The sequence below is a fragment of the Cyprinus carpio genome, chromosome A1 (assembly GCF_018340385.1).
Source record: "Cyprinus carpio isolate SPL01 chromosome A1, ASM1834038v1, whole genome shotgun sequence".
Classification (NCBI taxonomy): Eukaryota; Metazoa; Chordata; class Actinopteri; order Cypriniformes; family Cyprinidae; genus Cyprinus; species Cyprinus carpio.
In genome coordinates, this window is record NC_056572.1 from 29140908 (window position 1) to 29154942 (window position 14035).

Below are 14035 nucleotides of genomic sequence, written 5' to 3' on the forward strand. Positions count from 1 at the left end.
GGGTGTGTGTGTGTGTGTGTGTGTGTGTTTGTGTGTGTGTCTGTGTGTGTGTCTTCCATTCATTTTTTACTGTTACATTATTCTGTTTATTTTATTATTATTTAAAAAAATACAATTAACAATTATTTTAAAAAAATAAATATTTTATAGTAATTTTACCTTTATAATTTTTTTTAAATTAAAAATGATTATAAAATAATTTATGGTAATAATCTATATTTAAAATATTAATACAATAAAATTTAAATTTTTTAAATTATACTATATATTTTTTTTTAAAGTGTAGCAAATAAGATTGTGGGCAAAACCACTTTCTCAGACTGATAGACCTTCTAACTGTCCAAAAATGCTGCTAGTTTCCTGTTGGTCATTGCGCTCATGCTGTTTTCCAGATGGCTCACCTCTCCATCTCATCCTCTCTGTTAAGGATCTCCATGTGACTGTTCTTCAGACGGAGATAGGTGAAGCCCAACCTGAACAGGTGAGAGAAAGGGAAAGCAAACTTAGTTTGTTATTGTGATGAAGGGTTAGGGTTAGACATGACAGTCTGTACAGCAAATTAGAAAATGGTCATGGACTGTTTTGGCACAAAAATGAAATATAACAATGAAGAAGATAAATGAAATTAAAAATGTATATAGTGAAAGTGTTATGGATCCCAAAGTAAGACATAGAATGTCAAAACCTATAGTATAAATTATCGTGGTTCTGTGTGAGTGCATGTATGTATAGTATGTGTCTTGCCTTTTCATGCCCTCCACCAGTGCAACCTCATCTGGAGAGGAGGAGATGTAGAAGGAGGTGGATTTGCCCTGATGGATTCCTCTCTTAATGCCATCCACTGTCTCCTCTTCCTTCACCTGGACTGTGTGACAGAGGCACAGTGCACGGAAAAACAGCTCCTCTCGCTCCTGATGAGACACACACATACACGTTTGTACTGAAATCCTGCACACAAAACTAATGCAGTGGTGAATTTGCTCCAATATGTTTACGCTTCATTCTTAAAGCAAAAATACTTTTTAAAAGAGTAAAATATTACATTTATTAATAGTATGTAATGGCATGAGACAGTTCAAGCATCACACACTATTTCCCTTTAATTAAGAGCGAGTCATCTCAGTGGAACAGAATCATTCATCTGTTTCCTCACACACCAGAAGAAAGGAAGACAGAGAGACTAACAAAAAGAGATTAAGTGACAGAGACAGTGAGACAAAAGGACAGAGAGAGGCTATCTGTGTCTAACTCTGAACAAAATCCAGTCAGTATTAATGTGTCTAGTAAATATTTGGATACATTTGATACAAGCAGGCATTAAAAAATCTCAACAGTGAACTCTGATATTTCACTTTATTATGCACATGCACACAATCTCATTCTTAAAGAAACTATTTTGAATGGACAAACTTTTTTCCAAATTTTTGACAGTTTATTCCAATTTTTGAACTGTTATTCATAAAAATCACATTCAAAAACAACTGACAAGATCTGAAGGGAAATTTAACAAGTTAATAAATTCTTTAATATATGCTTTAGCTAATCTGATAAATTAATGTGTCACGTTGCCCTAAGCTCATTTATCAAAAATAAAATTAGAATCCATCCATCATTCTACCCATCCACGGCTAAGATATTCATGCAGAAACTTGCCTTTGTGATGATATGATTTATTTGTGTAACGAAACATAACTTGCAGCTCATAATAACACGTTCATTCTCTCAATGACCAATAGTGCTTATAGCTTCTTTATCTTCTTTTTTCAAATGTATACAGTGGCCCAAAATGTATCCAGAGACTTAAGTAACACTTAATAATGATGAAATGTCATGGTATTGGACAAAAACATGAATTTAGCAATTATTTTGAATAAAGATGAGGGAACTTGAGATGAACAGACTTCATACATTCACTAAAATTACCAGAAGTTTAAAAGAATAGAAAAAATGGAATGGTCAACTTTGCCATATGTGATATTTTTCTTTTATATATATATATATATATACACACACACATATATATATATATATATATATCTATATCTATATTTAATATATATACATATATATATATATATATACATATATATGTATTTTTAAGTATTAAAATAAGTCTTTTCTATTTGAACATATTAAAATGTAATTTATTAATGTGATGGTAAAGCCGAATTTTCTGCAAAATTACTCCAGTCTTCAGTGTCACATGATCCTTCAGAAATCATTCTAATATGCTGATCTGCTGCTCAAGAAACATTTTTAATATCAATGTTGTGCTGCTAAATAATTTTGTGGAGACCATGAGACATTTTTTTCTCAAAATCAAAAGGATTGTAATTATTTGAAATAGAAGACATTTGTAAGATTATAAAAATGTATTTCCTGTCACTGACCCCAAATCAAAAGTTGAATGTATGTTTAAATTCCCACTGCATTTTTACAGCGGTTATGGAAATACAAACAACAAGCTCACCTTTCCATCTACGCCCGGAGAGGAGTCGATCATATCCATTCCGGCAGCTCCAGGTAAGATCTGCCCGTTACAGATGGCATGTGGCACATAAACATTCCCATCCACACAACACTCCCTCAACTCCATGTTATTTTCTGTCAAAGTGCCAGTCTTGTCTGTGAAGACATATTCCACCTGTGATGGAAAAAGGAGAGAGACAGTGAACCAATAATGACCCAGGGAGCAGTTTTGGAGTGGACTGAAAAGGTTTCCTACCTGTCCAAGTTCTTCATTAAGATCTGAGGTATTGACGAGCGGTCCCTCTCCGAGCTCCTCATCAAACATGTCATCGTCCCACAGGATGAAGTACGAGCCAAGGAACTTCTGCATCTCCACAGTCACATACATGGACACAGGAATGATGTAGTTGAACAGAACCATGAAGGCAAGGAAATCTGTGAATGCCCGGATTAACTGAAGGGATAAAATGCAGAGAATTAAATAGTATGAGTTTGTGCAATTGTTTTGATTGAATTAAATAGTATGAGTTTGTGCAATTGTTTTGATTTAATTGTGTTAATGAACAGTATGTCCTCTAATGAGGCTGCTTTTAGTTTTTGACAGAAATATTATAAAATATAGTCTTTTAAGTATATTTTAAAAACATTAACTTTTATTATTATATATTATAAATAATAATAATAATGTAGGTACATACACAAAGAATCACTCATTCAGGTCAATAATTCTTAATATGTTGATTTGCTGCTCAAAAAACATAAAATTTTATGTATAAGTAGTATATAAATGTAGTACCAAAAATATACATTTGAATAAAAACATTAATATAATAAAATATTTAATAAAAACAAATATATAAATATTTAATAAAAAAAAGTTTTCATTCTCTTTAATTGGTAAATCTCTATTTTTAGTTTTGTTTATTTTTTTTTTTTGTAATTATATGTTTAATATAAACAAAATAATAATAAAAAATAAAAAATACTAATATAACAAATATAAAACTAATAATAAATTATATAAAAAAATAAACTATTATAATAATAAGCATTGTTTTATAGCACGTACTACATGCCGTTGCCTCTCAGTCTCAGTTTTCTGGTTGTTGGACTGGCTGACATACTTCAGGACAGTATTGATCAGAGCTTTACTGATCAGAATGCCTAGGTACACAATCAGGTAGGCATTCATAGACCTGCAGAACAAAAAGTGATTAAATGATCCCAGACTGAGCATAATCATTTTTGGACCTAATGGCAAAGACACATATAATACATCAGGGTGACAAGATCTAACCGCAGTAACTTTCCCTGAGGGTCTCTGAGTTTAATCACTCGTATCCTATTTCAGAATAAAAAATTTTTTTTGTCCGAATGGTATCTTTAATGTTAAATCAGAGTCAAAAAAAAAAAAAAAATCAACATTCATTTGATTGAAAAAGTCAATGTTATCCGAACTCTGAAAGCAGATCTCTGAGAGTACACCTGCTTGTTCAATATAAACATATTATACATGTTTTCTTAATGGATGCATCTATCTATCTCACAGAATTGTCAGTGAGAAACATATGAGTGCAACTTGATACAATTTGTGACATCAAATACAGAAGCCCGCAATTTGCTTTACAAACAGCACACTAAATGCATTACCCTGTACATGCTGACGGCAAGGTAAACTGATCGAAAGCCTATCACCATGTCTTACTTTTCAACAGCGGAGCGTTTCTGAGACTTGGACTGGTAGTTGAGGGCCATCTTGGTTTCCATGCCCGTATAGATGGCGACAGCTAGAGAAACAAGACAGGACAAAGAGCATTTTGAGATAATAATTCCATTCTATGACCGTCTCGGTGTAGCCTCTTTGATGCTTTGATAACCTAAAAAAGCCATTGTTACATAACTGAGCTCTTTTTGTTCTACCGTACGGTGCCATTATGTCACAATGGTTCCGCTGTAACAAAGTTAAACATTTTCAGAGCTTGCCCTGCTCTTAGAATCCTCACATGTATAATTTGACATTCATCTCTCGCTCTTGCAATTAAGAACTTCTTTCTGATCTCACAAGCCTCAGTGACTCATTTAATTACAGTGGGAACAGAGTGACAGAACGACTCAATCAGCAACTCTCCTCTCTCGTTCTCCTGCCCTTCACATAAAATCACATAAGCACTGTACCAGGTTATAGTGATGGATCTTAGCATCACTGACATCAGTACGTTTAGACCGAGCTCTAAATATGAAGTGTTGTTATTTATTACCATGTATGTATTCAGTGTTTTTCAGTGTGGCTCCACGCAGCAGCAGGTTCTCAGAACCCAGGGGTCTAAAGTAATCAAACAGATCAAATGCAGCATTAAAAACATGAAAAAATTATATTCACATCTTTTTTACAGTGTGTACTGTATGTATTGTACTGCAGATTAATCTGTCACACTGCAGGACTATTTTAAAGGGATCCTGAACTGCCTTTGTTTTTGTATTTTGCACTGTTCTCTATGGTCCACTTATAATGTTATCAAGATTTTTACATCAAGATTTTTAACCCCCCTCACCGGAACCATCTGTTTGAATAGGAATGGTGGATTATAGACTTATAGAAATTAAATGCCCACTGCTATGATTGGCTAACAGTTCTGTATGTTTGCCTGCCACATCCTTCACAGATGGATGCTGTTGTGATTTAGGTTAAAAACGCACAAATATTCAAACGATCTGTAATTTTTAATAAGAATAAGGAATGGATGAGAGGCTTGTTCTATGAAAATGATGAAGTGTCCCTCTGAATTCAGTCTTTCACACACTGGCCTCCACACTTAATTAAGAGTCCATTTCCTGAGTATAGATTTACCTCGCGATGGGCTCGTCTCGATCCAAGTAAATATTGATGCGTCCCACAAATCTACAGCAGAAGAGGAGGAAAAACAGAAATTAATGTCTAGTCTGGGCTCTATATCAGTGTGTGTGTGTGTAGTTAAGTGGGGTATCTGGAGTGTGTTGCATGCTGTTGTGCCAATCTAACTGTAGTTCTATGCATAGTGAGTGTTTGTAAGAGAAAGCATTTGTTTATGTATTTACTGATGATATACAGTATGTGTGTATCACTCACTTGTACAGGTCTGGCTGGGGTTGTTCGCATTCTATCGTAGCATGCAGTGTGTCAACCTCCTCTGCTGTGTTGAATGCCTTTGTGTCCTGAACTGCATAATAGGTCTTTGTATAGAGAGGAGAGCACAAGAGAAACCTAGTAGGCATTCCAAGGTCAAAAACTCTCACAAGCACATTTCTACTCTCTCCCATCTAATAAGAATTACTGCCAGTGTGCTATATAGTCCAGCCAAGACATTTCAGTCACAATATAACAGTTTAGAATTAACCCCTAATGTTAGGTTTTAGGAATACTAACAGTAATATTTGCCTTTCTATAAAACGACCAATCACCTTATGGCTGGACTCTCCATCTAAGCTGGCTGTCGTGACAAAACATGTTCCATCTTCTCTACTGGTGGAGAGCAGTATGAGGTCACAAGGAAACGTCTCATCCTCCTTCACCTGGACAATATCACCCACCTAAAAGGTTGAAGGACAAGAAAGGGTCAAATTCAACATTTACAGTAACAGTTTGAATCAAACAACAACCCGAAGATACCAAAAGTGAGAATATTTTATATTGTGTTGTAGTTTTATAAGTAGGAAAAAGTTTTTTTTAAATCTCTCTTGGTTTATACTTATGAGTGAGTGAGTGAATAGTATAAGTATAGGTGAAGAGTATAATTTGTGTGTGACTAGCAACATTATACCAACTGCAAAACTTTGCAAACCATTGTTCGACCAAAACCAGCAATCCTGCACTAAACTCACACCACTGGTTGAGCAATTGTTGCTACCTCAGGACACTGAAACAAACTGCAATTCCATTTGTTACCATTAGTTGTGCAGAAAATACACACTGTGACTTTAAGAACGGGTCATCAAGTGTTTATCTTTTCTTGGTCATCTCATGTTATGAATATCTAAATTTACTTCTGAACTGACCTAAATACAGATTAATAATGATTTCAGTATGTTCCCTGACAGAGTGATTGAATAAAGTAATATATAATATAACTGTGTGACACCAATATCAACGAAGCAACTTTAGATAATGAGTTGCCTCTTACGTAACAGTGAAAAAAAAAAAATAATATTCATGAATCTACATAAATGAACATCCTGATCCTGGTAGCTGTTCCCGCTGGCCTGTCTGCATGTGTTGTGTAACGGATTACACATGCTGACCGGATTATCAGTAGGAAAAGCTGTAATGGTAAGTATTCAAGCACATTCTCTCTTTATCATCACAGCTTCCAGTGTTTTTCACTGTGCATTTCAAGTTTTATATAAAATGTTATATTCTATATTGAAAGAGAGTGAGAGAGCAATAGTTTCAAAATTAAATAACAAAAGATTCCCAGTGCATTGTGGGTTACGTGGGTACACTGTCATTCTGCTTGTTGACATGCCAACATTCTGTTTCCAAACAAACAAGATGGTTGTGTAGTGTGAGAGGTTATTTTTTTTATATGATAATAATTATATTATTATTAATTAAAAAATTTTTTTTGATGGATTGTGTGTTTTTTTTTTAGCATTAAAATATTTTCACCTATGCCAGGTTCATTTGCATAGATATTAAGCCATTTATAATGGGACTTTCAAAACACTGCTGTTCATTTAAGTGTCATGAGCAGCCCAACCAATGGTATGATTTTATTTCACAAATGGAAAATGAAGAGAACTGTCCAAGGAAACCTTTTTTGTTTTTCAAATACATGTGGTGGTGCTAATGGCACAATTAACTACTCTATAGGGTGTGAGCCCCAGATTTTATACTCATTCTATGTGCTCACACACCTGAAGCTTTTGACTCTGTTTGCGTACAACTTTGCCATGCTGGATGACGTGGACTGGACACTGGTTTACAGCGTTGTCCGCTTTGTGCCTGATCCAGTCCTCATAGCCCTGCAGAGATTTAGAGGTACAAGCAGAGACACCAGTGAAGAAGTGACTTTACAATAATGACACCTACTAGAGAGGAAAGTTAGGGGTCTTTTCTCACCTGTTTAATCGCTGTGACGGTGATGACAAAGAAAAGAGGCAGACCGCTGGTCATAGGACTGGTAGGTGTGTCAATGATCAGCTACAGAGAAAGATGGTGAGAGGGAAATATCACACATCATGCTGTCACACAAAGGTCAGCTCATGCTAATAGGACAATTTCCATAAGCGACACCATCACAAACCTGCACTAGAAAGATGATCAGAAAATAGAAATTGGCGATTCTTCTGAACTGCTCAAAGAGATTCTTCGGTATAAAATTCCAGAAAGTATACTGTGGAGAAAAAGAGATATATGTTTAACAAAACAAAACTTTATCTTTAAAACAAGCAAAAATGGGCCAATGTTGTAAAAAAATAAATAAATGTAATTTAATAAACATTTTATAATGCAAATAGAGCTATTATCTTACATAATTTTAAGTCTCAGGTTGTTTTAAATGTTTCAGTTTTTAAAATATTTAACACATGAAACTACATGGCTGGCCAATAAACACATTTTTTTAAATCATTTATTTTTGCTGCTTTGTATTCCAATTTATATATAAATTTATATATAAATTGGAATACAAAGCAAAAATAAATGATTAAAAAAATGTGTTTATTAGCCAGCCATGGTGATACAAGACCACCTGACCACTGGTCCTGATCATGTTTTCTATTTAATTTGTGATACTGATCGGCTGAAAGTATATCATCCCTTAGGTATTGTTTTTGGTTTAGATAGCTGTTTGGCCATGGCACACATCTGACCTTTGAGGAGACGACTCTGTTGTCAGGAAATCTCTGTGGAATGTACGCTTCTGTTCCTGGTGGAGGCACTTTATGTCCAATATAAACGGTCCTGCTGTCCACCCAGCTCTCCTCTCCTGTACACTGAAACAAAGAGACAGAGAGAGTGGATTATTCATTTATTCATAGATATTCATGCATCATCCATCCAATGTGACTGCTTTCTGTTTGAGAACACACTCGTTAATCAGTACTGACATGGTCGGCTGGTCTGCCTTGAGTTCACAGGTCAGATCCACCCACTGGAGAAAACAGGTGCACAAATGAGGAACCAGCTTTGAGCTACAACTATAGAGTTTGCTCTGATGAGAAAGAGAACAGATGCAGAACTTATGATTCCTGTCATGCTTGATTTGAGGCAGAGGAACATAGTTTCATAACAAAGAATGAGAGAGAAAGACAGAAAGAGCTGCTAAGGTGCTAAGGTGGTTGCTAGGTGGTAGTCTGTATGATTTTCTAGTCTCTAGATTTGACTTGAGTCCCTATTTCAATATAACTCTATGTGATATATAATATATATATATATATATATATATATATATATACTAATATATATATATATATATATATATATATATATATAGATATATATATATATACATATATATATATATATAATTTACTCACCCTCATGTTGTTCTAAACCAAGGTTATTATCTTTAATTTAAACTAAAACTATATAAAAAAAATATTGTAATAAAGCTTAAAACAAAATATAATATAAATATAGATTGAAAACTTAAAACTCAATACACATTACAAATGTTGGCAACTAAAAATAAGTTGAAGCACAAAAATGACTTAAATGGAAATAAATAAAAACTAAAACTTAAAAATAATTGAACCTAAATTGTAATATTTAAAAATGAAATTAAAATTACAAAAGCACATAACAAAATGTGAAACCTAAAAATATAAATATAAAAGCTATTTCTACTAATAAAAATTATTATATATAAATTATTATAAAAAATATTATATATATTTATATAGCTCTAAAATAACACTGTTTCAAACCTGTATGACTTTCTTTTTCTGTGAATTGAAAATGTACAAACAACACTGGACTGTATAACAGGTCTGGAATGACATTAGGCTGAGTAAATGATGATTTCATTTGATGACAGTTTTTATTTTTCTGTGAACTGTCCCTTTAATACCTACATTAGGGGTTAATGTGAGAAATGCTATAATAGTGATGATAGCACTAATAACAATATGACTGACAGAAAATTGTAAGAGAGGATGCCCACTGCTACTGTCTTTTGCATTCATTTCCCATACTACATTAAGTAAAAGCAATAAGCGGAAAACTATGTGGCAATAAAACCAACAGCATGAAATATTCATCCTAGCAGTTTTGCACATATCTTAATTTCTCTCTTCATTTTTTGTTACTAAAACTTCACTCAACATCTGGTATTCTGAAGCATCTGCTCTTGCTACTGCTGCTGACTTCATGCCAGCGTTAATAGGTTTAGATTATGCAAGGAAAGCTGATCTTAGATCAGGGTGAAGGGAGTCACCTGACACCATGTGTCGTTACATTCCAGCACTACAAGTAACCTTTCTGCAGCCGCAGTGAGTGTCAACGACCGTGACGGCATTGGCTGCTGTACGGCTCCAGCTCCGCCTTTCCCTCTCCGTCAGGGTGGGATTAAATCCAGGCCAAGCCTCTTAAGCGCTTACGTAAGATGAGAAATATGAGCTATTACCACTTTAAAGAATGCCTGTATCTACTAGCACTGCATGCAAAAGGACATGCATACAAATATTTGGCATAAAAAGGACATTGAGAACATGTTGAATGTTCTTGTACTTGGCATTAAGTGTTTAGGTTTGGGCAGGAATTTAAACACATATGAGGTCTTGGTCAACTGTGGACAACATCAATTAGGCTAAACAAATTAAATCCAAGACTTACATCATAGACCGCCGCAATGTCAAATTCTTTGCATCACCTTGTTCATCATGGAAAATCCTAAGATACCCACAGGAAATCAGTCTGAAGTTTCTCTTTGTGACTCATGCATCTCTATGCCTCTGTGTATTTGTGTGTGTCTGTGTATGTGTGTGATTTTGTCCTTGCAGAGAGCTCAGACACCATCCAACCTACAGATTACTCAAAATGTCTTTCAGCTACCCTAAAATGACAACATACATTCAAAAGAAAACAAATTCAAGGATAAATCACACAAAACACTTACACACACACACACACACAACTGAAAAGGAAGCATAGTTTAGAGAATAATTGGATTTTTTACATTATTATTTTATTATTAATATAAAAATATTTAAAAGTATTCATAAAATATTTATGAAATACTTATAAAAATTCCAGATTATAGTAGCTATGGTCATGCTGATTCAGAAATGTTGCTTAATTTTCAAGAAAAATTACTGTAAAAAATCCTAATTTTTTTTTGCATTTAATACAAAACAATGTATTTCTTCAAAATATATTGCATTTATATTCTATTTTAATTGTGGGGTAATGTGCCCCTAGGCTTCTTTTTAAGAATCACCCTCAAATATGAGGCTGCTTCACAGAATGTGCTAAAAAAAAGTTTAAAATGAGTCGATAATAATTCCAGTAATGTGACATATTCAGGGTGCTCAAAGAGAAAATTCCACTATAAACAGGCTTAAACCACACAAAGAAGTCTTCTGATTTCCTCTCACTCTCTGCGTTTACTCTGTGTTAGAGAGTTGGCTTTAAGCAGACAGCACTGAGCAGCTGGTCAAAGGCTCAGTGAACCCTGAGCCCCACAATCACACCTAATCCACTGCACTAAAACACACACACACACACACACACACACACACACACACACACACACACACACACACACACACACACACACACACACACACACAACATTAATGAGCCTGTTCTGTGTTCTTCCAGGCACCTGATGGATCTGGGATGACCTATATAAACCCAACATCCACCAAACCAGCTAGCTAGCTAACACTAGTAAGCTAACATTGAAAATGAACAGTTTAATCATGGTATATTTACTGTTAAAGGAACAGTTTACCCTTTATCTAGTTTTTATTCACTCACCCTCATGTTGTCCTAAACTTAGCCTATATGCTGGTATTTTTCCCCCATTAAACACAAAAGAAGAAATTTCATGCTTCTATTATACAGAAAAAAATAACAGCATGTAAGTTCAAGATGATATGAGGGCAAATAAATGATGACAAATGTTATTTTAGGGTGCACTATTTGCTTGAATAAGGGAAATCAGACCAAAATCACTGCTTAAGCTCCCATGAAAACCAAGTACACAAGCTCATCATAACCGAAAAGCAAACAGTCACACAGGAATGAGAGGTTGGTGGCAGTAGTCGTGTTACTAGTCAAACGGATTATATCACGATCAACTCGTGCCTGAGCTCCTGAGGAGCAGCTCAAGTTACCCTACCACACACACACACACACACACACACACACACACACACACACACACACACACACACCATCATCAACTGTTCATGCATACAACGGATAAAAATTCCTGCAGGCGATGCTGATCAGTGCTGATCCAGGCACAACTATGCCTGCTTATGAAAACAAATATATTGTGATGACATACTTCAGGATATACATTAAGTGGCAAAAACTGATCCTAGATCAGCACTTTCCACACCACCACCGGTCATACAGACTGAAACATGATGCTCTCCATGACGACATTTTCCAGTCGTGAATGTTCGAGCTAATGACAGTCTGATATTTTGCTATCAAACCAAAGACAGCAGGCAGTATATGGAGGTAGGAAAGCACAACCAAACCAGTCAGGATGGATGCATCCTTCATTTTCCATGATATCCTTCTGTGTTTTAAATAATGTCATACATGTGCATTCATTCGTTTTTTAAACTTCTAATTCCACTTCTCAGAAATAAGCATTTAAGATATTAAATATTTGCTTTACTCTCATAAAATCATTCTAGATCCAGATTCTTATGATATATTAGAAATCTAACACTTTACTCAGGAGATAAAAAGTGCTAATTAAATAATAATAATAATAACAATTTATATATTTTTATTGTTTTATATATGTATTTGTATATTATTTTATTATTATTTGCAAAGTAATTACAAAGTATTGTACTGCCTATAAATTATGTTTATTTAAATAAAATAAAGTTTATTTTATTAATAATGGTGTACATCACATTATACTGGCTTTCATTTTTTTTTTAAATCATTTTAGTTTTAGTAGTACATTAAAGAAATGCCAGAATGAGTTTATCATCACAATAAGATCCTAGTAAATGATGGAGTGTTTATGTGAGTTTGTGACATACGTACTGTATGTGTAAGATGCAGTTCAGGGCAATACTGAAGTTACATGACTAAAAATAGCTCTGCAAGATTCCTGTAACTTAATGCAGTGCTGCCTGACAAACTGTCGCATGTAAAATATGATACAAACAATTAAATAGATGACAGGAACACATTTCAGATCAAAACACTGATGGTTCTAACAGTCTTAGGAAATGATTTTTGCTATAAACAAGCTAAGAAGTTATAAGCGAATAGAGGCATATAAAGTGAAAACTCAAGCTGTCATCACCTTACATGTAGGTCTCATTTAAGTGTGTGACAGTGGAGTCACATGCCTTGAGAAGAGGAAGATGTGGACATAAGATGGGAAATGCAGAAACGCAGAAAAAAAAAAGGCATGTCATTGACTGCTTATTTTCAGAGCAATACATCTTATTTTAATACAAAATCAGCCTGACTAATCTACTGGACTAACTGTAAGTGAAAAGTGAAGTGGAGCTGAATCTGAGTCAGTCAGGTGGCTGTTCACAGCTCTCTGATCTGGATCTGGATTGTGTGTGCTCATTACTCACTCTTGTTCTCTTGATCTCTCCGCACCAGTGTTTCCATGACCTCTGCTCAACCTGAGTAATGGGTGAAACCAGTAAACCCTGACCTCCCGCCCAAGTATCTCTGTCTGTGCTATTGTTTGGGCACATGGGTGTCGGCCTCCCATCCAAAAGTCCTGTTGTTTCAGTACAACTCATGAGACAAAAAAAAAAAAACCTGAAGAAACAAAAGGCGAACAGAGAAGTGGGGACTTCCCTGAGCAAAAATAAACAATTGCTGTTTACAAAAAGGAAATGTACTATCAACAGAAGAAAAACCTAAGTGTTTAAGGACATTCTATATTTTTCAGAGATAATTGGAGCCTTAAGGGGTTTTAAAAGGACAAACATCCACTGACTTTCTGTTCTGAACAAAGGGAGACAACATTTGTTTGCATTTCAAATAATCAGTGGGAGGACTCTAATTTCGCCTCCTCCTCTCTCCCTCTTCCTTTCTTATACATTCTACATGAAGGCAACCTGTTGTCTTAGCCGAATGCCTGAAATAAACACCCACACACACACTGTGCCTGGTAGCCATTTCACTCTACCCTACACACACACACACACACACACACACACCCAACTTTCTATCACATACACACACAAGTACACAATCTCACACATCCACTCCACAGGGGAAAACATGCCCTTTCAGGAAAATAACAGCATAAAGACCTTTCCATGAATGTAACTGGCTGGTAAGAAGGAGGAAAACAGAGTGGTAAATGACTATAATTGCATGTTTAATGCTGTGCTGACTTTGAACTCAAAAGTGTTTTAATGC

General features: G+C 34.9%; 1 protein-coding gene across 9 annotated transcripts in view; it reads right to left on the bottom strand.

The window, feature by feature from the left end:
- Positions 1-14035, bottom strand: part of LOC109080584 (phospholipid-transporting ATPase IH-like) — a 58318-nt gene that overhangs the window by 22363 nt on the left and 21920 nt on the right. For 4 of the 9 annotated variants that reach the window (XM_042761150.1, XM_042761140.1, XM_042761164.1 and 1 more), the window contains exons 1-15: positions 13234-13392; positions 8317-8439; positions 7749-7838; positions 7565-7645; positions 7360-7467; positions 5908-6036; positions 5576-5679; positions 5318-5368; positions 4728-4792; positions 4175-4256; positions 3539-3665; positions 2726-2923; positions 2471-2644; positions 745-911; positions 402-473 (exon numbers count right to left, since the gene is read on the bottom strand). In XM_042761150.1, the coding sequence (XP_042617084.1) occupies positions 402-473; positions 745-911; positions 2471-2644; positions 2726-2923; positions 3539-3665; positions 4175-4256; positions 4728-4792; positions 5318-5368; positions 5576-5679; positions 5908-6036; positions 7360-7467; positions 7565-7645; positions 7749-7838; positions 8317-8439; positions 13234-13359 (1697 nt within the window). In that variant the 5' untranslated portion in view covers positions 13360-13392. Of the gene's footprint in view, positions 1-401; positions 474-744; positions 912-2470; positions 2645-2725; positions 2924-3538; positions 3666-4174; positions 4257-4727; positions 4793-5317; positions 5369-5575; positions 5680-5907; positions 6037-7359; positions 7468-7564; positions 7646-7748; positions 7839-8316; positions 8440-13233; positions 13393-14035 lie in introns of those variants that run through there. The other 5 variants (XM_042761125.1, XM_042761181.1, XM_042761121.1 and 2 more) reach the window with 4 other exon arrangements.